Here is a 27,774-nt window from a genome sequence, read left to right on the forward strand (position 1 = left end):
AGGATCATAGCCAGAGTGGCAGAGCCTGGAACAGATTCTCAGGGGAATCTCCAGTCCCCGCCCCCAGCTCCCCTGGCCTAGCCCACCTCCCGGTCAGCCCTGGCCATCTCTCCCTCTCCCCCATTTCTCCCACACCCTTCAGGACATGCTGGAATTTTCCATGTGTTTACGTCCTCCCTCGATGGCCCTTGGCCATGCGGGTGCGTGCGCGCGCACACACACGCCCTCGCGCCCACACCTCCGAGCAGCTCACCCTAAGGCTTTGCTGGACGTCCAGAAGCAGTGTATGTACCTCCTCCAGGTACTTCCAGGATGGATGGTCCTCGAGCAGCACCTCCTGCACCCACTCAGTAGCACTGAGACTCACCCAGACCCACAGGTACCGCAGCTCCTGCTGGCTCACTCGAGCCCTCTGCTGCAAGGACAGGAGAGATGGTTAGAACCCCTAGACTCAGGCCTCTGGGCCCTCCTCCCCCACTCTGACACCCCCACCCCAGGGCTTGCCCTGCATAATGAGCCGACCACGGGCATCCACTGTGGCTGGCAGGTACCTTGGGCATGGGCCAAGGGCAGGCTTGCTTGAGGGACCAGGAAAGGCCCCTGACAACAGGACCTGCCAAGACCAATATGCCTCTCAGGCTGGGCCTATGGGATGTCCCAGGAGGCAGGGGTCTCCCCAGCCCCGGAGGGGATTCTCACCAGCCTGGTGACATTGGCCATCCTGAGCACCCCCTCGTAAGGCACGCTGACCCTGTAGTTGATGGGGAAGTAGTGTTTCTGGGAAGGTACAAGAACAAACCATGAGGTCAGAGTCAGAAATGGCTCAGACATGTCCCCCCAACCTCCCAGACGAATTTGATGTAGGAAGAGAGGACCCAGGCCCAGCCCTTCGATGGCAGAGATGGCCCTCTATGGAGAAGAGATACGTGGCTCCCCATGGGATAAAGACAGCTCTCTCTCCTTGCGGACACAGGGAAGACTGAAACCAAGCATGCAGTTCCTGTTAAGGCAGAAGTTTCAGGCCAAGAAGCAGTATGAGGGACAGACCACCCCAATAGAAACGTATTCTTTGGGGGGGGGGGGATTACTTTAAAAGATTACTCTACAACTCATTATGGCGACGGCTGCAGAACTGCAGCAAGTACCCTACAACCCGCTGGGCTGGACACTTCAAACGGGTGAATGGTATGGTATGTGGAGTACATCTCAATAAAGCTGTTATAAAAAAGACACACAGAGCCATGTGCCACGTGGGCGTCTCCACCCTACAAAAAGAATCAAACACTCTAATTTCTACGTCCTTATCTCCTCTGCCAGTAAGTGTCTGGGGTTCCCCCCAAGGCTTCCTGGAGTCCATTTCTGAGTCACAGAGTGAGTGCCACGTGGAGGTGGGATCACAGGTCAGATCAAGCAGGAGGGGTGGAGGTCCCCGGGGATGGATGGCAGGATGGGAGGCAGTAAGTGCAGCCCAGGCGCATAGGGGTGTGTGGTGGAGAGAAGGGCCATGGTAGGCTTAGGCTGACACAGGTCTAAGGAGGGACCTTGAATGTCCAGATCCCTACGCCCAGTGATCCCAGGGGCCTGGGAAGAGGGACACAGCAGATGCCCACGTGGTTACCATGTATTGAAGGCGGTTCCTGTATTGCAGCTTGTCCCGTAGAAAGCCGGTGACCGCGCACTCCTCACTCTGGGTCAAGGGCCACACCTCCAAACCCTTGTTCCCCAAGGCCATGCCAAGGAGGATCCCAAAATCTGTGGACCACACCCAACAGAACGCATGAGCAACAGTGCCCGGGTGTGCAAAGCTGTGCACAACCATCCTCCCTTTTCCCAGTCACCAGTATTCATGGGAGGAGGCGGGGGCGCAGAGCCCCAAGGAGGCCTTCCCACCACTAAGAATGCTCTCCCTGGGGTCTGGGCTCCAGGACAGCACCTCCAGGCGAGCAGGAGCCGACCAGCCCGTCCACCCCCACCCCTGGCCAGGAGAGCCCCCCAGGAGCCACACCCGGGCTTGGTCTCCAGCCTACTCCCCACTCCTGCCCTATGGGGCAGGGACAACTTTCCTTCCAGGGCAACCTCAGGCCCTCTGCCAGGGCTGACATGTTTTCAAAGCCTGTTCCTGCATTTTCTATCTGGGGATACAGGAGATGCAGATTCTAGTTCCAACTCTACAACTGACTCTTGGGTGACCAAAGCCGTTTTCTTCCCTGCTCTATCTGACCTCAGCATCCTGTCAGTTAGATGTACCAGCTGGTTTGCGACGGCCCTTCCCGTTTGCTCCTTCTGGGATGCTAAGCGAAACTCACTCTGGCTGTTTCTGTTCCCGGCCAATAAGCCAGCTACGGCCTTCCGAACATTACCAGCTTTCACCACTGGGGGTCGCTGTAACTTCAAAAACAGCCTGTGATTTCCGCCTGACTGAACAGGCTTTCAAAAAATATCTGACAGTTTGCAACAAATATGAACAAGGGTTAAGTCGATCAGAGCACAAACAATAACATCTAGATGGGCAAGAGACGTATCCAAAAAATCAACCTCACTCATAAAGATAAAGAAATTCACAGTAAAACAATCAGATGTCATGTTTCACCTATCAAAATGAAAAAGGATTTTTAAAAATTAATTTTATTTCAATAACACTTGGTGCTGGCAAAGTAGTGAAGCAGGTGCTCTCATTCTGGAAAGCAACTTGGCAGTTTTTGTTATTAATGGACTTAAAAATGTCCACACCCTCTGACCCATTAAACTCCTTTCTAGGAATAAACCTGAAGGAAAATCAAAAAGAGACATAAACCAAAAGATGTGTGGACAAAGACTTCCATTGCATTATGTTATAATAGTGAAAATCCATAAATGGCCTAGATGTTCAATAATAATGAAAGTAGCCAATAAAAATCACACTGCCAGGGCCAGCCTGGTGGCTAGCGGTTAAGTTCACATGCTTCGCGTCAGTGGCCTGGGGTTCGCCGGGCACAGACCTACACACCACTCACCAAGCCATGCTGTGGCGGCATCCTGCATATAAAGTGGAGGAAGATGGGCACAGATGTTAGCTCAGGGCCAATCTTCCTCAGCAAAAAGAGGAGGATTGTCAGCAGATGTTAGCTGGGGCTAATCTTTCTCAAAAAAATCACACAGTCAAAAAATGCTTATGATATGCTCATGTGATAAGAAAAATATTTATGATGTGCTTAGCGAGGTTTAAAAAAGCATGATTCAACACTCCTTATCTAGGTAGACAGCATGTCTTGGATTTTGTTCATTACATATATGTATGCATAGAAAATGTGGAAAGAAATGTACCAAATCTCTATGGGAGATTTTTATGTTCTTTATATTTTTGTAGGACATATTTTATATTCTATAATCAATTTCTACAGGTATTATTGTTATAGTCAAAAGCAATAATAATTTTTTTTTCTTTTTTCTCTTTTTTTTGTCCCAAAATAACCAGGCAGGCTGAGTCACCGCCTTGGTCCACCACTGGCAGGGATGACTGATTGGACTTTCCCCACTCACCTCCCTGGCACTGAGGAAGACTTTTGTTCTGAAACGCTTGCTGCCGTGGGCCTGCTCTCCATCGCTTCCCCACCTCCTACTCAGGCCTGCCCCCAGGCCTTTGATCCTGCTGGGCCCCTCACCAGGAGCGCCCTCTGGTCTACTCAAGCACTGTGCCCCCTACGGGCTGCAGCCCACCAGCCCTTCCTCTCGCAGAAGTCTGACAACCACATTTTTTGCAAGGTTGCAAGTCTGCAACCCATCTGGCACCTCCTCTCTCTCTGTTTTCATGTGGTCACCCAGGATTTGGACACAGGGCCTGATAAACACAGATGGAACCAGCATTTCTGCTTGCTTTCTGTCTTGTCCCTAATCTTTAACCCTCTCAGCTTGGCACCCCTGCAGGTCAAGACCATCCTTGCATCTGGGTTTTTGCTCCCCCTTTGTCCCTGCCCTGGGCATCCTCTCACACTGCAGACCTCTTTCAAGGTCTCACCAACACTCCTTCCCTCCCCAGACTCTCCCTAGCCCCCACCAATCCCCGTCTCTAGCACCATCTGTCCAATTCACTCACTATCTTGACCAGAAAACTTAGCCCTTAGTGTGTGAATACGTGATGCTGTTAACCACAGCACTGTTTCGTTTACTGAGCACTTTGGGGGTTCACCTTGAGCAGTGAAATGGGAGCATGCATCCGAATCTCCTGGAGAGCTGGTGAAGGCCCAGAGAGCCAGGCCCCACCCCACAGTGTCTGATTCAGCAGGTCTGGAGAGGGGCCAGAGAATCGGCATTTCTTTTTGTTGTTGTTGTTGGGATTGAGGAAGATTCACCTTGAACTAACATCTGTGCCAATCTTCCTCTATTTTGTACATGGGTCGCCACCACAGCATGGCTGACGAGTGGTGTAGGTCCATGCCCGGGACCCCAATCTGTGAACCTAGGCCACCAAAGCAGAGCATGTTGAACCTAACCACAACACCACGCATTTCTAACAATTTCCCAAGTGAAGCTGATGCTGTTGGTCTGGGGACTGTACTTTGAGAACATTGACCCAGAGTGACAGTTGCAAACTCGTGTCCCAAGGGCCACGTCTGGTTCACAGAGATGTCACATAAAAATCCGAATTTCCATCTTTTCTGTAAAAGTCCGTATCTCTGCCTACACTGAATCTTCTTTCCCGTGTGGCAGTCACCCACTGGTTGCCCACTCCACCCTCCATAACCTATGCCAGGTGCCCTCATCTGAGTCCTGCTCCAGGGCCTTCGGGGCCTGGCAACTGTGGGCTCATAGCAGGAACTTATAGAGCCTCCGCGCCTCCCAGCCTGGCACACGCAGGCTGCCCTGGAAACTCTGTCCATAGATGGTCTGCCTTCCCGAAACTTACACTTCCTCCAAGTCTGCAGCCCGACTACCATTTCCAATTTTAAGCTTCTTTCCTGCTGCCTCCACCCCACGAAACAGGCCAGCAAACCGGTGGCTAGGCAGGGACAGTACGGCTGTGGCCTCATGGCCACTCAGCACCCCAGGAGCCCCACAGCCAGTGTAATCCTGGCCCTGGCCAGGAGGCCCATCTTGCCCCCCCCGCCCCGCCCCCTCCACCTCCAGAGGTAAGAGGCCCACAAGACAGAAGAGGAGACTGAAGAAAGAGCAACTGCCCTTTGTGCAGTGACAAATGGGGTTGTCCACCAGCCTACCTCCAGCGACCAAATCTGAACCTGTGTAGGGAGCTGAATAGCATCCTCCCAGTTCACATTCACCTTTGACCTCAGAGGCGATCTTATTTGGAGCCAGGGTCTTTGCAAATGTAATTAAGTTAAGGCTCTCCACATGAAATCATCCTGGATTTAGGGTAGGCCCTACATCCAATGACCGGTGTCCTTATAGGAAGAGAAGACACAGAGACGCACAGAGGGAGAGGCCACGTGAAGACAAAGGCAGACCAGAGTGACGCGGCCACAAGCCAAAGAGCCCTGGGAGCTACCAGAAGCTGGAGAAGGCAGGAAGGACCCTCCCCTAGAGCCTTCAGGGGAAGTGTGGCCCGGCTGACTTGGTTTCAAACTTCTGGCCTCCAGAACTGTGACAGAATAAATTTCTGCTATTTTAAGGCAAGTTTGTGGCAATGTGTTAGGCGGCCAACTTCCCCAGCACCGAGGCCCTCACAAGCCCCTGATCTCTATCCCCACCCTCTCCCTCATACCTCGGCCAATCCTTGCCAGGTTCCGCGATCTACCTTCACGAGTCTTCTCCCCTCCACCATGCCTTTCCCTTCTCGCTTCCAGCTCTGGACCTGGCCCTCATTACTTCCTGCCCAGAAGGTACAACAGCAACTCTTACAAGTACCACCAGACTGATCTTCCGAATGCAGAGTAACTCCCAACCCCACCCCAGGTCACGAACCTTCCAGGGCTCCACATCCTCTCATGAATTAGGAACTCTTCACCCCGGCTTCCAAGGCCTGAGCCACTGGAGCCCAGGCCAGCCTTCCACCCTGGCGTCTCACTGTCCCACCACTGAGCCCTTGTTCGTGCTGTTCCCTCTACCTGGGACACAGTCCTCACCTCCCCACGTCTACCTGTGTGGACATTGCCCACCTTCGAGACCATTTTGAGTGGCACCTCACCCATGCTGCTTCTAGAACACCGGGTCTGGGTCCTTCCCCTGGTCTGAATGTTCTGACCCTTTGCAGTATCCCTGCACAAGGGCCGGGGGGGCTCAACTCCTCTGCGAATCCCTCGCAGGGTCAAGCCCCGGACCGCCTCCTAGCTCCGTGCCAGGCATTGGGAGAAAGGCACAAGACAGCCCAGGTCCTTGTCACCATGGGAGTGACTCTCCAGCAGGCACATGGGAGGCACCAGAAAAATAGGTGGAACTTGAGTCGGTTAAGTCAAATCTTGGAGTCTGAAGGGATCTTGGTCTGGCCTCCTACCAGCAGGCTTGAGGGACTTCTAGACTCTTGTTTTTCTATCCTCATTTCAGCTTATTTTCTTTTTATCAACAACACTGTTCTCTGCCTGCCTTTTAATTTTGTTCTTTACCGAGGGAGGGTCAGCAGGAACAGGATGCCTTCCCAGGCATCCGGGTGCACTTCTCCCATGGGTCTTGGAGGCCCAGACTTCTCCAAGCCCCCACCCCCAGCTGGCCACACCCAGAGAGGCCAGAAATCCCTGTACGCCCCAGCGCCAATGAGTCTGGGAAGATGAGATGCTGCCACCTACCACCAGTGCCTGCCCTGTCCCTGGGACCACCCACTGACTGTGCCCACCCAGCCTAAGACTCGCACCCACCATGCCCGTCTGGGCTGGGGTCAGCTGGACACAGGGCAGGGGTGGCCGTGGGGGTCCCCGGGGGCACCTGTGGTTAACTGGGAAGCATCTCAACTTCACACCAGCAAGAATGCCCCGGTTGCCATGGTTACAGCAGAGCCTGGCTCTGGCCCAAGGCCTCCTCAAGGCGGTCCACACGGACCCCCCAGTACTCACAGCGCAGCCAGGCGAGTCCCCGGGGCATGGTGGTGCGCTGGGTCCCCCCGAGAGCAGAGGTGGTGTCCCCGGCGGTGTGTCTATCCACAGAGGCCCGAGTGGGGCCTACATGGCCTCGGGTCAGCAAAGGTGGCCCAAAGTCAGGGAGGGCTGGCCACGGAGGGGCCTGGCAGGGGGTGGCAGGTGCTCCCGGGACAGCCCCCGCCCTTATCTGCCTGGCAGTGCGGAGGGCAGCCGGGGGGCAGAGGCGGTGAGTCCCATGGCAGCCAGGACCTGGCCTGAGACAGCGGTCTCGGGGTCTTCCCTCCGAGCGGGAGGAGAGAGTCCCCAGCAGGCCCCTCGGAATCTGGGGCTGGGTTGCGCTGTCTCTGATTTCCCCGTCTGCAGCTGCTCAGTGTGAAATCCGGCTCTGGAAAGAGAAAGGAGGAGAGAAACCGATTATGTAAGAGCCCGGCTGCCACTCAGCCATCAGCCGCAGGCGCCGAGAGCCCCTGTGCCTGCTGCACCCACCGTCCGCCCGGACCACCGGACAGGCTGCAGGCGCACAGCCCCGCCCTGGCGGCTGGCCGCTCGGGGGACACAGAAATGACTCCAGAGCAACCAAAGGGCAGCACTAGCCCAGGAGGGAGTTATGGTGACGCCAGCTGGCAGCCACAGGCCCGAACAAAAGCAGGACCAAGGAATGAATGGGCCGCGTGGGTTAAGCCGAGGGAGCTCCCTGAAGGAGAGACTGGAGGTGCTTGAGTGACTCCGGCTGCGGGGGTAAAAAGCAGTGGGTCATTCAGCCCTCCACTCACCGGTGGGCTCAGTCCCATTGCCATGTCAGCCCAGCTCCACCTTCCTCTTAACAGGGCTGCCAGGTGACTACCGAGCACACAGGTAAATTTGAATTTCAGATAGACCACACATGTTAATTATGTCATGAAGACCTTTCTAGTGTAAGTATGTCCCAAATATTGCATAGGATACACTTATACGAAAATTATACTCATTGTTTACTTGCAATTCCAAATTAACCGGGAATCCTGCATTTTTATTTGCTATTTTGGCAACCCTACAAGAATAATGGAATCGCTCTTCCTCACTGCTCACTATGTGCTAGGCCCAGGGGTAAGGCCTTTATATCCATTGAATCCTTGCAACAGTATTATGGGACCATAAAATCTCATTTTATCAACAAGAAAATCAAAGCTCAGAAAGGTTAAGACACTTGTTCAAGGTCACACAGCTTGTAGGAAGTGCAACAGGAATTCAAACTCGGCCTGTTGGTAGCCACTGCGGCCAACTGATGCCCACATGAGAGTTAGGAAGCCCTTATTAGCTGGGCTGGGGTCTCTCACATGGTCATCTCATCTGCCCCTCACTGGACTCGGCAAAGTACAGACTGTTGTCCCCATTTGGCAGATGAGGACACCGAGGCTCTAAGAGGCTGAGTCGGCTGGTTAATGTTCCCATTGACCCCTTGTGTGAGGTCACCGCTGGCTCTCAGCTCCTCCTCCTCCCACCCTGAAGTTCCCCTGCTGCCACAGTGTCTCCACGAATACTAACCTCACTGAAACTTTCTGTTGTTGTTACTTTTGGTTTTTTTCAGGTTTATTGAGGTACAATTACATACAATAAAATTCATCTTTTTTAGTGTACGATTTTATGAGTTTTGACAAATTCATAAAGCCGTATAATCAATACAATAATCAGGATATAAAACACTTCCATCCTCACAGAAAATTCCCTCCTGCTAATCTAGTCAACCCCTCCTCCCCGCCCCACCCCAGCCCCAGGCCACAACTCGTCCGTGTTCTGTCCAGAGGTTTGTCTTTTCCCGAATGCCGTGGAAACACGTCCACAGCATGCAGCCTTTTGTGTCTGCTCCTTGCACTTAGCACTCTGCAGCCGGGATTCAGCCAGGTTGTTGCGTGGGTTAGTGGTTTGCTCCTTTTTCTTGCTGAGTAGTATTCCACTGTGTGGACAGATTACTGTCTATCCACCAGTGGAGGGACATCTGGGTTCTTTCCAGTTTTTGATCATTATGAATAAAGCCACGACAAGCCTCTGTGTACAGGTTTTGGAGCGGACGGAAGTTTCCATCTGGCTCGGGCTTATCTGTCACCTGGAGGCGTCATGCCCCACAGCCCTTCAGAACATGTCGGCTCTGCCTGCTGCCCACAGGGCCCCGGGCCGTGAGCTCCTGTCCAGTCCTGATCCCACCGGCTGGAGTCCCTCAGCCCAGACCTCCCCACCCACCAGAATCAGGCTCTGCACCCATCCGTGCCCCACAAAACTATCTTGGCAGCCTCTCCACTCAGAAATCTCCCTGAAAGGCCCCCAGTGCTGAATCCCACCACACATCCCAGACCATCAGACCCTAATGGAGGAACTGAGCAAGTGAGAAATGGGGTCACGGTCACCTTCATGCCACACCACAGAGTCCTGAACCTGGGTGCCACCTGTGGTCCCACCCCTTGAGCCCCGCTGATACGGGGGGCAGTGTGTGAAAGGCAAGGAAGACACAATGTGGAAGTTACCTGATGACACAGGAGCCAGCGCCTGAGCAGGGAGGGGCACGCAGGAAACCAGGCACTCACGGAGGCCCCGAAACAAGGGCCCCTCCCTGACAAATGAGCCTGAGGGTAATCCCCCGAAAAGAGTGGCTGTGGCCATCCCCAGAGAGCCCAGGGCCTCTCCTCTCCCTCTCTCTCTCTCTCTCTGGTGGGGGTGGGTCGGGTGAAGAGTTTGAAATGCCTCCCCCACCCCAGCCCCCTGCTACCCCTGGGGCTTGCATGGAGCTTCATTAGAAAGCTCACACAAAGAAACATTGTGCAAGACAGTAAAAGTTGGAGTATTATTCTGCACACTTCAATTGGGAAGAGCATTTTCAAAGTCACAGTGGCAAGTAAGAAGCACATACTAATTTAATGGAATCAGGACGTAAGGATTCTGGGAGGACAGGGAGCTGAGGAGAGGCAGGTGTGTGGGGAGGGAAGTGGGTGACAAGGAATAAATCTTTCACGGTGAGAAGTCAACAGATAATGCCTCAAATGAAGAAGTAGTCAGGGGGCTGGCCCGGTGGTGCAGTGGTTAAGTTTGCACACCCTGCTTCTGCGGCCCAGGGTTCAACAGTTCGGAGCCGAGGCACAGACCTAGCACTGCATGTCAAGCCACACTGTGGTGGCATCCCACATAAAACAGAGGAAGACTGGCACAGGTGTTAGCTCAGGGCCAATCTTTGTCATGAAAAAAAAATTTTTTTTAATGTAGGGGCCGGCCCCATGGCTGAGTGGTTAAGTTTATGCGCTCTGCTTTAGTGGCCCAGGGTTTTGCCAGTTTGGATCCTGGGCACGGACCTAGCACCGCTCGTGGGGCCGTGCTGGGGTGGCGTCCCACACGACACAACTAGAAGAACCCACAACCAAAACATACAATTATGTACCGGGGGGTCTTTGGGGAGAAGAAGGAAAAACAAAATCTTTAAAAAAATTTTTTTTAAGTAGCAATACCAGCATGCTATTTAGAACGATAAAAATATATTTATTGCTTAAAAAAGGAAAAAGTTGAAAGTCTGGGCAGCAGGAAATGGGGAGAAGGCAGCAGACAGCCTGTTGTCCTTCATAGCAGCATCATATTGAAGGATCTGATTAATTCAGGTGCAGGTATAACTTTGATTTAAAAATTTTGTAAACAGGCATTTCTGTGCTGCACTGTGTTGCAATGTCTGTCCAGGTTGGGCAGCAAGGACATGCTCCCCTGGGACCTTCCCTGCTCCCTCCTTTCCAAAGCCACCTGCTCTGGCTCCTCCCTGCCCAGCCTCCCCGGGGAGGGAGCTGTGGGACCCGAGCTGGAACCCAGTGGGTGAGCTCCGGAGCCAGGGCCCCAACCTGAGGCAGAGATGCCATGCTGTGTTCAGAACACATGTAGCTCAAGTGGCCACTCTATCAACTGTGTCACAACCCCCCCCCCCCAATAGAGTGGCTAAAAACAATCATTTCCATTTTTTCACAAATCTATAGGTTGGCTGGGTCTTGGCTGATCCAGGCTGGGCTCGCTCACTCTGGTGGCTCGGCAGGCACTGGCTGGTCTAGGTTGGCCTCGGCTGGGTTGACTCACCCCCAGCAGGCCAGCCTAGGTTTGTTCTCATAGCAGCATTCCAAGAAAAGGAGCAAATGAGTCAACGCCCCTTAATGCCCAAGCACAGAACAACCAACCCACCGCTTCCACCACATTCTATTGGCCAAAGCAGACTCGGGGGGCGGGGAGAGGCAGGGAATAGACTCCACTTGTTGGTGGAAGGAACTGCAAAATATTCATTACAAAGGGCATAGATGGGAGTGTGCGTAAAAAACTGAGGCCACTTTTGCCACTCATCTATTACACCCACTCAGAGAATTCTTCTCCCCAAAGCAGCCAGGCCTGACCTGAGGCCCAAGGGACAGAGCACTGGACCACATGCTCCAGCCTGACCACTTCCCTGCGAGCAGAGCAGGGCCACCAAGGCCTCAGAGACATTCCGTGCAACCCTGACATCCTAGAGACGAGGAAAGGGGCTGTGGGGGAGGCAACTGGCCCCAGGCCACACGCCCAACTTCATCCTCCTCCTGGGAATCAAGCCCCTCTGCCCTTTGAGGATATCGGGAGGGACAGCAACCAGCAGCCACGAGGAGTGAGTCACAGATGCTCTAGACAAGGAGGAGGTAAGAGAAAAATAGGACTTGGTTTAGGCCATAGAAAAAGGGAGAGAAACAAAAGCAGAATCAAGGACGATTTATTCTGGTTCATCCCATTAGCCCAAGAGCTATATTTCTGAGTAACAGTTCACCTACCACCTCTGTTCTACCAGTGGAAAGAGGATTCCAGCCCTGGGGAATAACTGAGTGAGGACATCCTAGACCATGTGGCCCCAGTCAAGGCAGCCCAGAATCCTGGCCATCCCACAGAATCATGAGAAATAATCGATGTTTGTTTATTTTGTTTGAGGATGGTTTGTTACACAGCAAACGCTAACTGATACAGCACGGAAGTGCATCATCTCTACAGACTCTCTGTAAAGAGCTGGACCAATTCTAACCCAAACCATCTTCTGCAAGTCGTTCAGGTGGCTTCCCTCCTCAGAATGAAGCTCAGTTCCAGGTCAGGAGGCCTTTGCGGACAAAGGTGGGCTGTCATTGTCCTAGGGTCCAGCTCAGAATCTTCTGTTAGAAGATGAACTTTCTGGAATTCAGTACTAATCAAGACCTTTTTTTTCCTTTGCCATATTTGGTTTATTTTCTGAAAGTTTTTACTATAGAAATTGTTAAATAAACCCAAACCACGGAGAATAGTATAATGGACCCCATATAGCCATTGCTCAGCTTCAAAAATTGTCAATATTCTGTCATCCCCCAAATTTTCCCCTGGGGTATTTTAAACATTTTTTTTTCCTTTTTCTCCCCAAAGCCCCCCAGTACATAGTTGTGTATTTTTAGTTGTGGGTCCTTCTAGTTGTGGCATGTGGGATGCTGCCTCAGCATGGCCTGATGAGCAGTGCCATGTCTGCACCCAGGATCCGAACTGGGGAAACCCTGGGCCACCAAAGTGGAGCGTGCAAAGTGGCCATGGGGCCGGCCCCTCCCCTAGAGTATTTTAAAGCAAGTTCCAGACATGGCGTTTTACCAGTATGTAAGGATCTTTTAAAAATATAATCACATTACTGTTATTGCACATTCCCAAATCACTAATTCCTGATATCATCTAATACAGAATCCATGTTCAATTTTCCCTGGTTGTTTTTAAAATGTCTTTTTTAAGTTGTTTTGTTTGAATCAAGAGCTTGACATGGTAGTCTATATAGTGCTCTTGAATGATGTGTCTCTTATGTCTTTTTTCCTTTTTTTTTAAATTAAGATACAATTCACACACCATAAAATTCACCATTTTAGGGGCCAGCCCAGTGGCGCAGCAGTTAAGTTCACACGTTCTGCTTCAGTGGCCCAGGGCTCGCAGGTTCGGATCCCAAATGCAGACATGGCACCGCTTGGCAAGCCATGCTGTGGCAGGTGTCCCACATATAAAGTACAGGAAGATGGGCACGGATGTTAGCTCAGGACTAGTCTTCCTCAGCAAAAAGAGGAGGATTGGCAGCAGATGTTAGCTCAGGGCTAATCTTCCTCAAAAAAAAAAAAATCACCATGTTAAAGTAGACAATTGTGTTGGGTTTTTTTTTTTTAGCATATTCACAAAGTTGTGCAATAATCACCACAATCTAATTCCAGAACATTTTCATTCCCCCCCCCCCCAGAATAAACTCTATATTCATTAGCAGTCACTGTTTATTTCCTCTTCCGCCCGGCCCCTGGCAACCACTAATCTGCTGTCTATCTCTACGGACTTGCCTACTCTGGACAGTTCCTATAAATGTAGTCACCCAATACGTGGTCCTGTACGACTGACCTCTTTCACTTAGCATGTCTTCAGGGTTCATTCAGCTTGTGGCCTGTTAGAAACTGAACGCCCCTCCCCCCCCCAAATTCATATGCTGAAGCCCTAAGCAGCGATGTGATGGTATTTGGAAATGGGGCTTTGGGGGTAATTAGGGTCAGATGAGATCAAGAAGGCGCGGTCATGATGGGATTAGGGCCCTTATAAGAAGAGACCCCAGAGAGCTTGCTCCCTCTCCATGCTCCCACGGAGAGAGGTCACGCGAGCGCACAGCGAGAAGGCCGCCGTCTGCAGCCCAAGGGGCGAGTCGGCAGCAGAAACGGACCATTGCTGGCACCATGATCTTGGACTGCCAGCCTCCAGAACTGGGAGAAAACAAATTTCTGTTGTTCAGCCACCCAGTCTATGGCATTTTATTACGGCAGTCTGAGCAGACTAAGACATAACACCTATCAGTACTTCATTCCTCTTTTTTAAAGGGTCAAAACATTTTATTCTCCTAATTTTTTTTTAATAAAGTTAAACAGTAAAATGAAACTTCACAAGCTGCCTCCTCTTCACCTCCTACTGCCCTCCTCTCCCTGCAGCCTTGGTGCTGGCTGCCTTTCGGTCACCCCACTCACACAGACACAGGGCATCCAGCCGAGAAGACGAAATGGCTCTAAGGACATGGAGACATGACAAGGGGAAGAGGTGAAGTGTGTCCACATTCAAGGTGGACCAGCAAGCCTCCCTTTTCCGGCTTCTGGACGGTTTCCCTTCATTAGCCAAATTGAAAAAAGAAATTCCCGGGGCCAGACATTTCAAAGCTGAAGCCCCTAGAACGACCCAAGAATGCCGTGCAGATATTGTTGGCATCAAAATCACCCATATTCCTGCCCTCCTCATCGAAGTCCCGTCCACTGTCACAGTGAGTCTTTTTCTTGAGATCAGAAAGGATGGCAAAAGCTTCTCTGACTTCCTTGAACTTTTTCTCCTCCTCCTTCTACCCTTCAGCACTGGCTCCTGTGCTGATCTGGATGGAGCACCAAGGCCCGTTTCTGATCGGCTTTCTTTTCTGTGTGTGAGGAAGATTGGTCCTGAGCTAACATCTGTGCCAATCTTCCTCTATTTTATGTGGGATGCCGCCACAGCATGGCTTGACAAGCAGTGCATAGTTCTGCAGGCGGGATCCGAACCTGTGAACCTCAGGCCACCAAAGCCGAGTGCACTAACCATTATGCCACGGGACTGGCCCCCCAATCGGCTTTTTGATCTCGTCCTCAGAGGCATTCACGTCTACTCCCAGCATCTGTAGTAATCTATGAGTATGCTTTTTCATAGTCCCACACTGCTCCCTCACACTGTTCTGTGTCCGTGTAACACTGAGCTGTTCTCAAGGAGGCATCTATGTAAGTGTCATTGGGCTTCACAGCACTTGTGCAGTCTTCCTGCCATCCTGCCATCACCTCTCCAAAGCATGGAACTAACCATACCCTCATAACTATAGAGTTTAGCATTGATTTTTATATTGTTGGGGTCTGTCCCCAGGACTTCTGTGTACAGTTCATATGCTGGCTTGTAATTTCCTTCTTTAAATGCTTTATTCCCATCTTCCTTTTTGCTTTAAGTGCTTTGGCATTTCTGCAAGCAATGCAGGCCTTCTGGTGGTCAGGAGCCACCCTGAGAGCCTGCACAAAAAAACCGAACTGCCTTCTCAATACGATCTGCATAAGGAAGGCAAAGCCCGCATACGTTCAGAGCACCCACATCGGTGAAATCCATTTGTAAAATGACATGGCCACAGACTGTCCTTCTGGATTATGACCAGCATTGCTAAATATGCTGTTTTGAGGATTTTGAAGCCACGGCTGGCAGGGACAAATTTTAGGGCATGGTTCGTGCAGAAAACAACCTTCTGAAAATCCCACCTCTCGAAATCCGTTTCTGCTACTTTCTCACAGTCTATGACGGCATCAGCATTCTTGAACTCCTGTTCTGCCTGAGCGTTTTTGTGATCCCATTCTAGGATCCTCTCAAAACTGCAACATGCTGCCTAGACATAGGTGGCATTTGCCCTCTCGTAGATGTCCCCGGACAAAACCATCATCCAACCTCACTGACTGCTGTGCATCTTCAAGGGCTTCCCAGGACCTTCCGGCCACCATCAGGGTGGCTGCTCGCTTCCCATAATAGCTCGTATTTTTAGGACACATATCTATGGCTTTGTGTGATCGTTAAAAGCTTCATTGTAATCTTTCTCGGCATAGTGTGCGTTTCCTTGTTCCTTGACAGACGCTGCTTCCCTCTTCACTTCTTTGGGGTGGAGCACCTCTGGCTCGATCACCGCCATTATCATCGCACCCCACGGCAGCGGCCATCTTACTGCCAGGACGAGTACTTCATTCCTTTTCATTGTCCAATAATATTCCATTGTATGGCTAGATCACATTTTCTTTATCCAGTCATCAGTTGATGGACATTTGGGTTGTCTTCATTTTTTGGTTATTATGAATAATACTTCTATGAACTTCCATGTATGAGTTTTTTGTGTGGACGTGTTTTCAATTCTCTTGGGTACATTCCTAGGAATGGGGTGGGGGCCATATGGTCACTCTATGTTCAACCTTTTGAGGAACTGCCAGTCTGTTTCCCAAAGCAGCTACACCATTTTATACTCCCATGAGCAGTGTATGAGGGTTCTGATTTCTCCAGATCCTCACCAACATTCAACTGTGTTTTTGACTTAAAATAAAACAGATACGGATAACATAAAACACACAAATGTACAGTTTAATGAATTATTATAAGACAATCACACCTTATAACTAACACCAGTCCAGAAAAAGAAGCTGGCCAGCCACCCCAGAAGCCCCTGCATGAGCCCCAGCCCAATCACAGAACTCCCAAAAAGTAACCACCATCCTGACTATTACAGCAATCACCTTGTTGGGTTTCTTTATGGTTTTATCAACCAAGCATGCATCCTCAAACCCCATAGTTTAGTTTTTACTTTGTCCACTTTTTAAATTTCATTTATCTTTTAAGTCTCTTTTAATCTACAGGATTTTCCCTCCATCCCATTCTTTCCCTTACAATTCATCTGCTGAAGAACCCAGGATGTCTGCCCTGTAGAGTGCCCCAGTCTAGATTCTGCTGATTGCACACCCATGGTGCAATTCAACATGTTCCTCTGTCCTCTGTTTCTGAACATTGGCCGTTGGGTCAGACTCAACCTCCAATTCTTTGTCGTCACTATAGGCGGCGCTGGGTTCTTTCAACAGGAGGCATGCAATGTCTGGTTTTCTCTCTTTTCTGATGCTGGCAGCCACTCATGCTTATGTCTACATCCACTAATTCATTAAGGGTTGCTAAGTTTGATATTCTCACTCACACTGCTATCCGATCAAGCCTTTTCCCGTGAGGCAAGCAGAGGCAGGAGCAGTAGCAGCTTTGCCAAGATGTCTGATATGAAGGAAATATGGTGCTTTCCTCCCACATTTGATTCCTCTATGAAATTAGAAATGCTCCAGGCCTATGTGATTTGTTTTCCAATGTCTGCTTCTCAGACAAGGATTGTCTGGGATCTAGACGTGGCTTTACCCTTGTGATCCAAAGTCAACTGAACAATTTTATTAAGTAAGACCCAGTCCCAGGTCCACCGCCCAAATGATGCAGCAAGTAGAATATTTCTGGCAGGTGCTGCACGTGTGTGATCAGTGTCAGCACACCTGGGAGGCTTGGCGCCCACACCAGAGCCTGAGGACATCTCCCAAGCTGGAGTACTTCCTTGGGTGAAACAAAACAAAAACCTGCCGGGAGCTATAAATGACAGAAGCGCTGAAACAAGAAAATGCATTACTCAGAACTTCCTTAGAGCCAGGAGCCTAGCACACTATTTGGGCCATATCTACATAATATATTAAGATATATTTCTCTATATTCACTCATCTTTTTACTTAAATTTCTGTGTAAAGAAAACTTTGTAACACTTTCATTAAGAGAAAAACAGTTCTCGCTTGCCAAAACGAGAAGGTAACATCAAGGAAAATCAAATAATGGCATTAAAATCTAGTGAGAAAGCTTTGCCTGCTGAAGGCTCTGAGCAAGCATCTGCTCGCTCTTTTTGGAAAAGAAAGGTTAGCAAGGGTTAGAGAGGTGTTTAAAATATATCATTACCAGACTGAGTCCTTCTCCTAGAGCAGTAACTCTCAACCAGGAGGTGGATTTTGTCCCCCAGGTGACATTTCTATGGATATTTGGGTTTTCACCACCGGGGGGAGGGGGTTCTACTGGCATCTAGTGGGTAGAGGTCAGGGATGCTGTACACATTCTACAATGCACAGGGCAGCCCCCACAACAAAGAATTTTCCAGCCCCAAATGTCAATAGTGCTGAGGCTGAGAAACCCGGTCCTGGAAAAGTAAGAAGGGTTGAAAAAGAACCAAAAAGTGAATTCTTCACTCTGGGATTCAATGTTATTTAATGCAGGATCCAGGTATCATGTAACACCATCCAACATTAACCAGGGGTACCTGACCCACACTTAGAGAAAACCATCTAAATGATGCAATGTCATAGAAACAAGGGTGACACCAGCCACTGGCGCTAAAAGAACATAGTTATGGGAAGGCTTATCTCAGAGAAGCCCACAAACCCAGCAGGAGTACTAGTCACCGTACTGGATGCTATGCTCACAGTCAACATTTATCAAGCACCTACTATGTGCTGGGAACTAGTAAATCGTGATTCCAGTGAGAGGCACGCAGGCCGGTGAGGAAGGCAAGGAACTAAAAAAATAGTAGGGAACAGTATCATGGGAGAGTGTGTGCTGCTCAAGGGAAGATGAGAAACCACCCATCAGGGAACTGCGACTGAGTAGGGGTCAGGAGGCGGGAAAGTTTCCCAGGGAAGGCGATGATCCTAGTTCTTAACCCTCCCAAGGAGCTCCCTGTGGTTGGAAGCCAGGCTAATTCAAAAGCAGTGCACGGCTTCTGGCCGAGTGCATGGATCCAACCACTTTAACACTAATTTGTAGTATGTATTTATGGATCCATAAATATACCCTAAAATAATTTTAAAGAAAAAAAGCTGGACACCTGGAATATCCATTGCATTGCTGTTTACACTTGAAGAAAGAAAACTGGAAACAACCTGAATGCAAAACCAAAGGAAAGCAGTTAGCATAATCCGAGAACTAATTCCTGTTTATTGAGTGCTGACTGTGTGCCAACGGGTTTACATCCAGTGTAGCAAAAAGATTATACCTTTATCTCCTTGCAGCAACTGTGAGAATTAACCCTCCCAGCCTCTAAGAGGAGGCAGACTCAGAGAAGAGAGGAGAAAGGAGTCTTTTCAACCAATGCTGTGGAAACTACTTGACAATTTTTATGCAAGAAAAAATTCAGCATAACCCTTACCCCACATCATGCATAAAAATAACTTGCAACGGATCATAGGCTTAATTGTAAAACCTAAAACTATAAAAATTCTAGGAGAAAATCTTTGCAGCTTTGAGTTGAGCAACATATTCTTAGACATGACGCCAAAAGCACAAACCCTAAAAAAATAAAAATGGTGGTGGGGAGAAGTAACAGGAACAAGTTAAAATAATGTTATATTATCAGATTACTCAGTTTTATGGTTATCATCATTTATGGAAAGTGATGTGGATCTCCCACTTATGGCAGTGATATAAAGTTTCCTTTCTAAATAAATGTGGTCAGATTTCTAAAAGGTGAACGACCCTAAGGAAAGCAAGCGCAGGTGAGATACAGACGCTGAAGAGGTGAGGATTCTCTCATTGCCTTAGGCTCCTCATCTGTAAGATGGTCTTGGTACGAAATTCCCACCTCAAAGGGTTAAATAAGGATTTACCGAGTTTCTATACATAGAAAGCTTAGAACGTGAGCTGGCAGACGGTGCAGACTAGCTCTGGATTGACTATTATTCTTATTCACTATTACAAATAGCAGTAAAAATGGATTTTGGAAAACATGCCTTCTCTTTTATTTGTGAATGATTTCCTTTATTGCCGTTGCTTTTGCACTATCAATAGAGATCTGTGAGGAAAATACTTACATGATTGTGAAAGAAAGAAAGAAACCCAGTGTGGAACTAGTCACATGGGGCCCTTGAACACTCTGAACAGCTCCTACTTTAAGAAAATTGCTGATGTCTTTCTAAGGACTCTGACCTCCTACCTCTGACTTTCAACCTCTGACCTCCGACAAGCAAGGAGATTCAAGAGTAGAAGAACAGAGTGTGGAGGGTCCACACTAGTGCCATTCTTGAGAAAAAGGGACAGCGGACAAAGGGACGCCCACAGACCTTTGTGTCCTAAAGCTTCCTTGCAGCAATAGGGTAACGAAACAAAACAAAAAGCAAAACAAAGCAAAAAGGAGTGAGGTAGCAGCCACAGCAGAGTAGCTGGAGGGTCTTCAGCTTGACAGCCCCGTGGATGGAAACCTCTGCCGAGGGCCATCCTCTCTATGCATCAAAGAAAATAAACCTCATCAAGAAAATAACCAAGAGGCCAGCCCTGTGACCGAGTGGTTAAAGTTCCACGCACTCAGCTTTGGCAGCCAGAGTTCATGCTAAGGAGGCATCCCGCATATAAAGTAGAGGAAGACTGGCACAGATGTTAACTCAGGGCTAATCTTCCTCAAGCTAAAAAAGAGGAGGATTGGCAACTGGTATTAGCCCAGGGTGAATCTTCCTCACACACACACAAAAAGAACCGAGTTCACAAGGATGTGGAGCAACTGGAACTCTCACACACTGCCCCTGGGAGTGTGAATGGGCACAATCGAATTGCACGACTACTTGGCAATTCTAATAAATTTAAACATACACCTGCCTTGTGATGCAGCAATGCCATTCCTAGTATTTAACCTAGAAAAATCAAAATCTATGTCCAGAAAAAGAATGAACAAGAACGTGCGTTGCTTCTATATTCATATTTTGAAAAAGAAGCAGTTCCAAAAACTTAAACCAACCCAAATGTCCATCCATAGAAGAACAGCTATACCAGCTGTGGTATAACCTCACAATGGAATACCACTCAGCAAGAAAAAGGGGCACACTCCTGATCCATGCCACAACCTGGCTGAATCTCAAACAACATTATTATGAGCAAAAGAGACCAGACACAAAAGAGCACACGCTATTTAACTGCATTTATTTGAATGCAAAAACAGGCAAAAAATTATAGCAGTCCCCCCTCGTCCACTGGGAATACGTCCCAAGACCCTCAGTGGATGCCTGAAACCACAAAGAGTACCAAACCCTGTATATACTAGGCTTTTCTATACATACATACTTATGACAAAGTCTAATTTATAAATTAGACACAGTATAAGATTAACAATAATAACCAATAACAAAGTTGGCTTTGGGGCCATTATAAGTAAAATAAAGGTTACTTGAAGGCCATACTGTGACAGACAGCTACTAAGTGACTAACGGGTGGGCAGCGTATGAGGCATGGACAAAGGGATGATTCGTGTCCCGGGTGGGATGGAGTGGGACGGCACGAGATTTCATCACACTACTCAGAACAGTGAGCAATTTAAAACTTATGAATTATTCCTTTCTGGAATTTTCCACGTAATATTTTCAGACCACAGCTAACCATGGGTAACTAAAACTGCAAAAAGCAAAACTGTGGGTAAGGGGGAACTACCATAGATTTATGGTCATAGAAATCAGAACAGCAGTTGTCTGAAGTAGGAGGTGGGGGTAGGAATTGACTGGACAGGGGCATGTGGGAGCTTTTTAAGGTGATGAAAATGTTCTAGCTCCTGATTGGGGTGGTGGTCACATGGGTATACACAACTATCAAAAATCATCCATACTGCAGGGTCAGCCCCATCCATGGCCTCGTGGTTAAGTTCAGCATGTTCCTCTTCAGCAGCCCAGGTTCGCAGGTTCAGATGCCAAGCACAGACCTACACTACTCATCAGCCACGCCGTGGTGGCGACCCACATACAAAATAGAGGAAGGCTGGCACAGATGTTAGCTCGATTAGACTTCCTCAGCGAAAAACAAAACAAAAAGCCGTACTGGCTTGAATAGTGTCCTCCCCCAAATTCATTTCCACCTGAAATCTCAGAATGTGACCTTATTTGGAAATGGGGTTTGCACAGACATAATCAGTTAAGTTAGAGTGAGGTCCTATCAGATTAGGGTAGGCCCTAATCCAATGACTAGTGTCCTCATAAGAAGAGAAAACAGAGACACACAGGGAGAGTACCATGTGACGACAGAAACAGAGATCAGAACAGTATGTCCATAAGCCAAAGAACGCCAGGAATTGCATGCAACCACAGGAAGCCAAGATGAGGCAATGAAAGACCCTCCCCTAGGGCCTTCAAAGAGATCATGGCCCTGCTGACACCTTGATTTTGGATTTCTAGCCTCCAAACCTGTGAGAGAATACATTTCTGTCTTTTAAGCCACCAAGTTTGTGGTACTTTCTTACAGTAGCCCTAGAAAACTAATATACTATCAAAGAGAATGTTGCAGGTCTGTGCATTTTAAGTAAATTATACTCCAATTTAAAAAATTTAAAGTAGCCAAGTGGAAGCAGCAAGCTGGTGATGACAGCTCCAACCTGGCTCCTGCTGCACCAAGTTAGACAGAATGCCTGAAGGAGAGCCAGCCTGCTGCCGTTCAGAATCTATAGCTGGTGGGAGAACCCAGGCACTGCGCTCGCGGCCAGACCCCTCCCCATGACTCTCCCTTCATAGCTCATCCATCAGGCAAAGCTGCCCCCTCTGCCCACAGCAAAAATGCCCCTATACCCTCTCAAACATAAATACTACGGGGGCTATGGACAGCACTACCCAGAAGAGCCACCTTGCGGATGCCCCATTCAAAAGTGAACCAGCCCTTGGGGCTGGCCCCGTGGCCGAGTGGTTAAGTTCGCGCGCTCCGCTGCAGGCGGCCCAGTGTTTCGTTGGTTCGCATCCTGGGTGCCGACATGGCACTGCTCATCAAATCACGCTGAGGCAGCGTCCCACATGCCACAACTAAAAGGACCCACAACAAAGAATATACAACTATGTACTGGGGGGCTTTGGGGAGAAAAAGGAAAAAAATTTTTTAAAAATCTTTAAAAAAAAAAAAAAAGTGAACCAGCCCACTTTGGAGGGAGTTCCAAGCCTCAGAATTAAAGACTGCAGAAAAGCCTGGTTAGGGACCAAGAGCTTTGGTCCAACTGTCCACTAACTCACAAATTTGTTCTTTGAAATGTCAATCTTGAGGAATCTTCCATTCCTTTGCTTTCCATAGCCCAGACACTTACAAAAGGAGTTTATTATTATTATTATTAATTATTATTATTATTATTCTGCTTCATCTTATAAGCCTCTGACCCCGACAACTTGCCAGACACTTGTCTAAGCACACCTGCCGCTATCAGCATGAGGACTGAGGTCAGCCAAGCTCAGAAGGTCACTGAATGCAGAGACCACCTGGCCCACTCCCCACTGGATGCTCTAATCCCCACTTAGGCTCCCCCACATCTCTTGCCAAGGAACTTGCTGTGCATTAATTCATTGAACCCTCATAGCGAGGCTAGAAGTAGGAACTGTTATTATCTTCACTTTCTGATGAGGAAACTGAGGCCCAGAGGGGTGAAGTAACTGGTCTGAGGTCACACAAGTAGTAAACCGCAGAGCAGGGATTTGAGCCCAGGCAACCTAACCTAGAAGGCACTGCTTTAACCGCGGGGCTGCACTGCAAGTAGATGCCTCTTCTATGAACTGGGCCCTGCATCCCCCAGCGACCAAGAACCCAAAGGCTTTTTTTTGTTACAGATCTAGACTCTTGTAAGTCCCCCACCCCTGGTCTTCTTGAGAAAACATTATGGCAGCAAGTCCCAACTAAACTTTTTATAATAGCCCAGAGACTCTAACGGCCTATTGGGACATTCTCCAGAGTCTTACATAAACAAAACTGAATGTAACAGGAAAAAGGCTGTTTAGTTTTGTTTGGGGGGTTTTTGTATGTTTGTTTTGAAATTAAAGTTAACTGAAACAACAACAGAGATAAACTGAAAAAGGCTGAGATCAGAATCATGCAGTTTTTTCCTAAATTGGTGGAAATCCCCAGCTTCTACTGCCTATTACACCAGGAAGGAGTTTGGAGCTGGGTTTCCTAGAAAAGAATCAAGCCAACAGTTCCTCACTTCAGGAGAGGACACTTCAGCCCACATGTCCTGACCCTGCAATGTCCACAGACCCTGTGCAGAGGAGCCCACAGTAGCTGTTGGATCAAAGAAGCTTTTCCAATAGGGTGGCACCACACACTAAAAGATCAAAGGGAATTTATTCCAGGAGTGCAAGGATGGTTCAACATTAGGAAACTTCTTAATATAACATAATAATAGATCCTAGGAGATCTGTAAATGGTGAAAAAGCATTTGGCAAAATTCAACACCCTTTCCTGATTGAAAAAAAAAATCCTCATTAAAGTAGGAAGCAATGGATAATCAGTTAACATGATAAAATATGTAAATCTCAGATAAAAGCTAGCATTTTGCTTAACTGGAAAACACCAGAAGCATTCCCACTAAAGTCAGGAACAAGGCACATGTGCCCACTATCATTGTACAGGAGGTACTAGTCAATGCAATTAGAGAAACTAAAGAAATCAAAGATGTAAGAATGGGATAGGAGGAGGTAAACTTGTTTCCATTTATAGATGATATGACTATAAGCCTACAGCATCCAAGAGAATCAACTAAGAAACTACTACCAACAATAGCCAATTAGAAAAGACTCCACAGGGCCCAGCCCAGTGGCGCAGTGGTTAAGTTTGCGCCTTCCACTTTGGCGGCCTGGGGTTCGCCGGTTCAGATCTTGGGTGCAGACATGGCACCACTTGGCACACCATGCTGTGGTATATATAACATATCCACACATAAAAAAATAGAGGAAGATGGGCAAAGATGTTAGCTCAGGGCCAGTCTTCCTCAGCAAAAAGAGGCGGATTGGCAGCAGTTAGCTCAGGGCTAATCTTCCTCAAAAAAAAAAAAAAAAAGACTCCACAAAAAAAAGATAAAATATCTAGGGAAAAACTTATCAAAAATATATAAACTGTATATTTAAAAACTGTAAACAATACTGAAGAACACAGAAGATTTTTAAACAAATGGAAAGACGTACCATGTTCCTGGATAGGAAGATTCAACATCATAAATATGTCCATTCTCTGAAGTTAATGTATAAATTTAAGGCAATCCCAATACACTTCACAAAAGAGGATATTTAAATGGCTAATAAATATACTTTAAAAAGTGCTCAAACTAATTAGTCATTAGGGAAGTAAAAATTAAAACAATTAATTATCACTACACACACACACCAGAATGAATAAAATTAAAAAGACCAACAAAACCAAGAGTTGCAAGGATGCAGAATAACTGTAATTCTCAGACATTACTAGAAGGAGGGTAAATTGTTACATGTCTATTTGGAAAACAGTTTGGCAGTGTTTTCTGAAGGTGAACACACACACATCCCATGGCCCGGAAATTCCGCTTGTAAGTAAATATCCAACAGAAATGCTGTATATATGCGCACCAAAGCCATGTGTGAGTTATATGTTCATGGCTTCATTATTCACGATAGCCAAAATCAGGGAACAACTTAAATGTCCACCAACAGGAGAATGGATAAATAAACCTCACAAATATAATGTTGAGCAAAAGAAGCCAGATACAAAAGAATCCATGTATTTAGAGTTAAAAAAAAGAAAAAGAGTAAACCAATCTATGACATAAGAAATGAAGATGATGATTACCTTTTGGAAAAGGCTGGGGTAGTAACTTTTGGGGGGTCTCAGCAGGGGAGGGTAATGCTCTAGTCCCAGGTCTGGGTAATTCTTCACTTTACTATGTGTTTACTTTGTGACAACTCATCAAGCTGTATACTTATAATTCATTCACTTTTCTGTGTATGTGCTATACTTCAGTTTTTGTCAAAGCAATTCCAATAAAAACACCAAGATGCATGGTGTATAATTAGACATTAGATTCTAAAGTTCAAATAGAAAAACAAATAAGCAAGAATAGCTGAAAAAGTTCTAAAAATAAGGGGAGCAGCCCTTCCATACATTAAAATATATGTTTAAATATTGTAAACCATAGCAGTGTGAACATGAATGAACAAGAATAGAGAGAGCAGCCAATGGAAGAGAGTAGCAAGTCCTGAAATGGACCCACAAACAGTGTAAACAGCTTATAATAAAGTAGCTTCCCAATTCAGCAGAGAAAACATAGCCATCTGGAAAAAGAGAAAAAAAGATTGGACATATACCTCACAGTGTCCATCGGGATACATTCCAAATGAATCAAAATTTGAAGTAAAATAATAAAAGAAAATATAGGACACGTCCTGTTCTCTTGAAGTGGGGAAGACCTTTGTACCCATGATTCAACATTCAGAAGCCATTATCAAAATGACTAATAAATTTGACTGCATAACCATAAAAACATGTGCATGCAAAACAAACAAACAAACCATGAACAAAATGAAAGAGAAACATTGCACTGGATGCAACTTGGACCAAAGGCAGAAGGCTAATCTCTAATAGATAATCACCTCCTAGAAATAAAAAGAAAAAGGCAACAACCCAATTTTTAAAATATGCAAAGAATATGCAAATATGAGTAAGACAACCACAGCAAAAGAAATAGAAATGGTCCTTAAACATATTATAAGTTTAAAACTTTTCATAACAAGTTTAAATTAAAACTGAGTTGAGTCACAGTTTTCCACCTATCAGATTGGTAAAAATCCTGCCAGGTGGTGACCTGATTGCTGGCGAGGATGTGGGAAAACAGCAATTTCTCATCCAAAGCTGGTGGGGGCACAATTGGTACTAACCTTACAGAGGGCAAGTTGGCAATAACTCTTGAAATTGCAAATGCAGATGCCTGGCAAGCCCAGCCCTTGGAATTTATCCTGCATACCTAACATGCACTTGCAAAATGCTACATGCACAAGCAGTGTCTGTGATAGCAGACTGGAAACAACCTGAATATTCACTGATAGAAGAGTGTGATATAGTCAGTAAAACAAGCAAGGCACAGAACAGCGTGTATTCTGTTTTGTAAACTATGTTCAGCAGGCATAGCAAAGTATTATATATATATATATATGTATATATATTTGATTATGCTTGTATTTGCATAAAGAGATCCTGTATTAGAATAAGTCACACTAAAGTGTGAAAGATTGGCAGCTCAGAACCCGCATCCCCACCTCCCAAGATAGTGCATCCTTCAAAGAAGATGCTTAACCCAAATAAATCTGTAATCTGATGGACTTCTTCTCAGAGTAACAAAGCAAATTGGAAAAATGCCTATACTGCAAGTCCAGAGATTTGGGGGGTCATGAAGGCAGCCATATATCAGGAGATTTCTTAGCTCTCCCAAGGATCAGCTTTAATTAGATTAGACCCAACAAACTAAAAACAGTTACCTGGGGGTGGGGGGTACTGGGTGGTTATGGAACAGGAATGAAAGAAAATTTTTCACTATCGTCCTTTTGCACATGATGTTTAAACCATATGAACGTATTATCTAATCAAAACAGTAAAAGAAGAGTGGCAGTTCACAAGCCTAAGCCTTGATCAAGACCCACAAGATCAACCTCAGTGCCTGTTCCAAGAGCCTTTGTCATTTAGAAGCAGGTAATGTTAAATAATTACAAGGAGTTTTATTATCCTGTAACAGCTCACTGATTCTGCCAGAAACCTCTCGTGTCAATATTGCTACACAAGACATGGTGAGATAGAAAGATCTTGGGCAACTCCCTTGACCTCCCTTAACTTCAGTATTCTCTTCAGCAGAGCAAAGATAAGGACAACAGAACATCACAGAATTGCTGTGAAGTGCTGGCGTGTGAGCGTTCCAGGAGGCCGCAAAGCAGCAAGAAACCAGCTCTGCGTAGGACAGCTGCCCAGCCACGGAGCCTCAGCAGGACTGATGTCAGCTCTGAGCTTCAGCGCTTCTCAAAGGTCAGCGTGCTCACAAATCACCTGGAGAGGCAGTCAACACGCAGGCTCACAGCACCACGGTCAGATCTGAGATTCAGTAGGCCTGGCACCCATGAACTTGCATTTCTAACAAGCTTCTCCTCCGGGTGATGCTGCCGCAGCTGGTTTAGGGACACACCGGAGTAGTCTGGTCCAGAACAGGGCTCCTCAAATTGTGCTGTGTGTACAAATGGCCTGTGAATCTTGTTAAAAGACAGATTTTGATTCAGAAGGTCTAGGGTGGGGCCTGGGACTCTGCATTTCTAACAAGCTCCCAGGTGTTGCAGATGCTACTGGTCTGTACACCACACTTTGAGGACCAAGGTGCTGGAATATCCAATTCCATTCGTTTTACAGATGAAGA

At 47.5% G+C, this 27,774-nt stretch overlaps 1 protein-coding gene and 1 pseudogene across 16 annotated transcripts in view; both read right to left on the minus strand.

Annotated features, from left to right (window-relative positions):
• IL34 (interleukin 34) overlaps nucleotides 1–27,774 on the minus strand; it is a 57,302-nt gene that overhangs the window by 2,935 nt on the left and 26,593 nt on the right. For 6 of the 16 annotated variants that reach the window (XM_014738462.3, XM_070262031.1, XM_005608417.4 and 3 more), the window contains exons 2-5: nucleotides 6,978–7,386; nucleotides 1,619–1,752; nucleotides 700–777; nucleotides 254–415 (exon numbers count right to left, since the gene is read on the minus strand). In XM_014738462.3, coding sequence (XP_014593948.1) covers nucleotides 254–415; nucleotides 700–777; nucleotides 1,619–1,752; nucleotides 6,978–7,005 — 402 coding nt within the window. In that variant the 5' untranslated portion in view covers nucleotides 7,006–7,386. Of the gene's footprint in view, nucleotides 1–253; nucleotides 416–699; nucleotides 778–1,618; nucleotides 1,753–4,165; nucleotides 7,387–7,487; nucleotides 7,543–27,774 lie in introns of those variants that run through there. The other 10 variants (XM_023637308.2, XM_070262037.1, XM_070262036.1 and 7 more) reach the window with 5 other exon arrangements.
• LOC100068559 (dnaJ homolog subfamily C member 7-like) lies at nucleotides 14,023–15,884 on the minus strand (annotated as a pseudogene).

Source organism: Equus caballus, chromosome 3 (assembly GCF_041296265.1).
Source record: "Equus caballus isolate H_3958 breed thoroughbred chromosome 3, TB-T2T, whole genome shotgun sequence".
In the NCBI taxonomy this organism is placed as follows: Eukaryota; Metazoa; Chordata; class Mammalia; order Perissodactyla; family Equidae; genus Equus; species Equus caballus.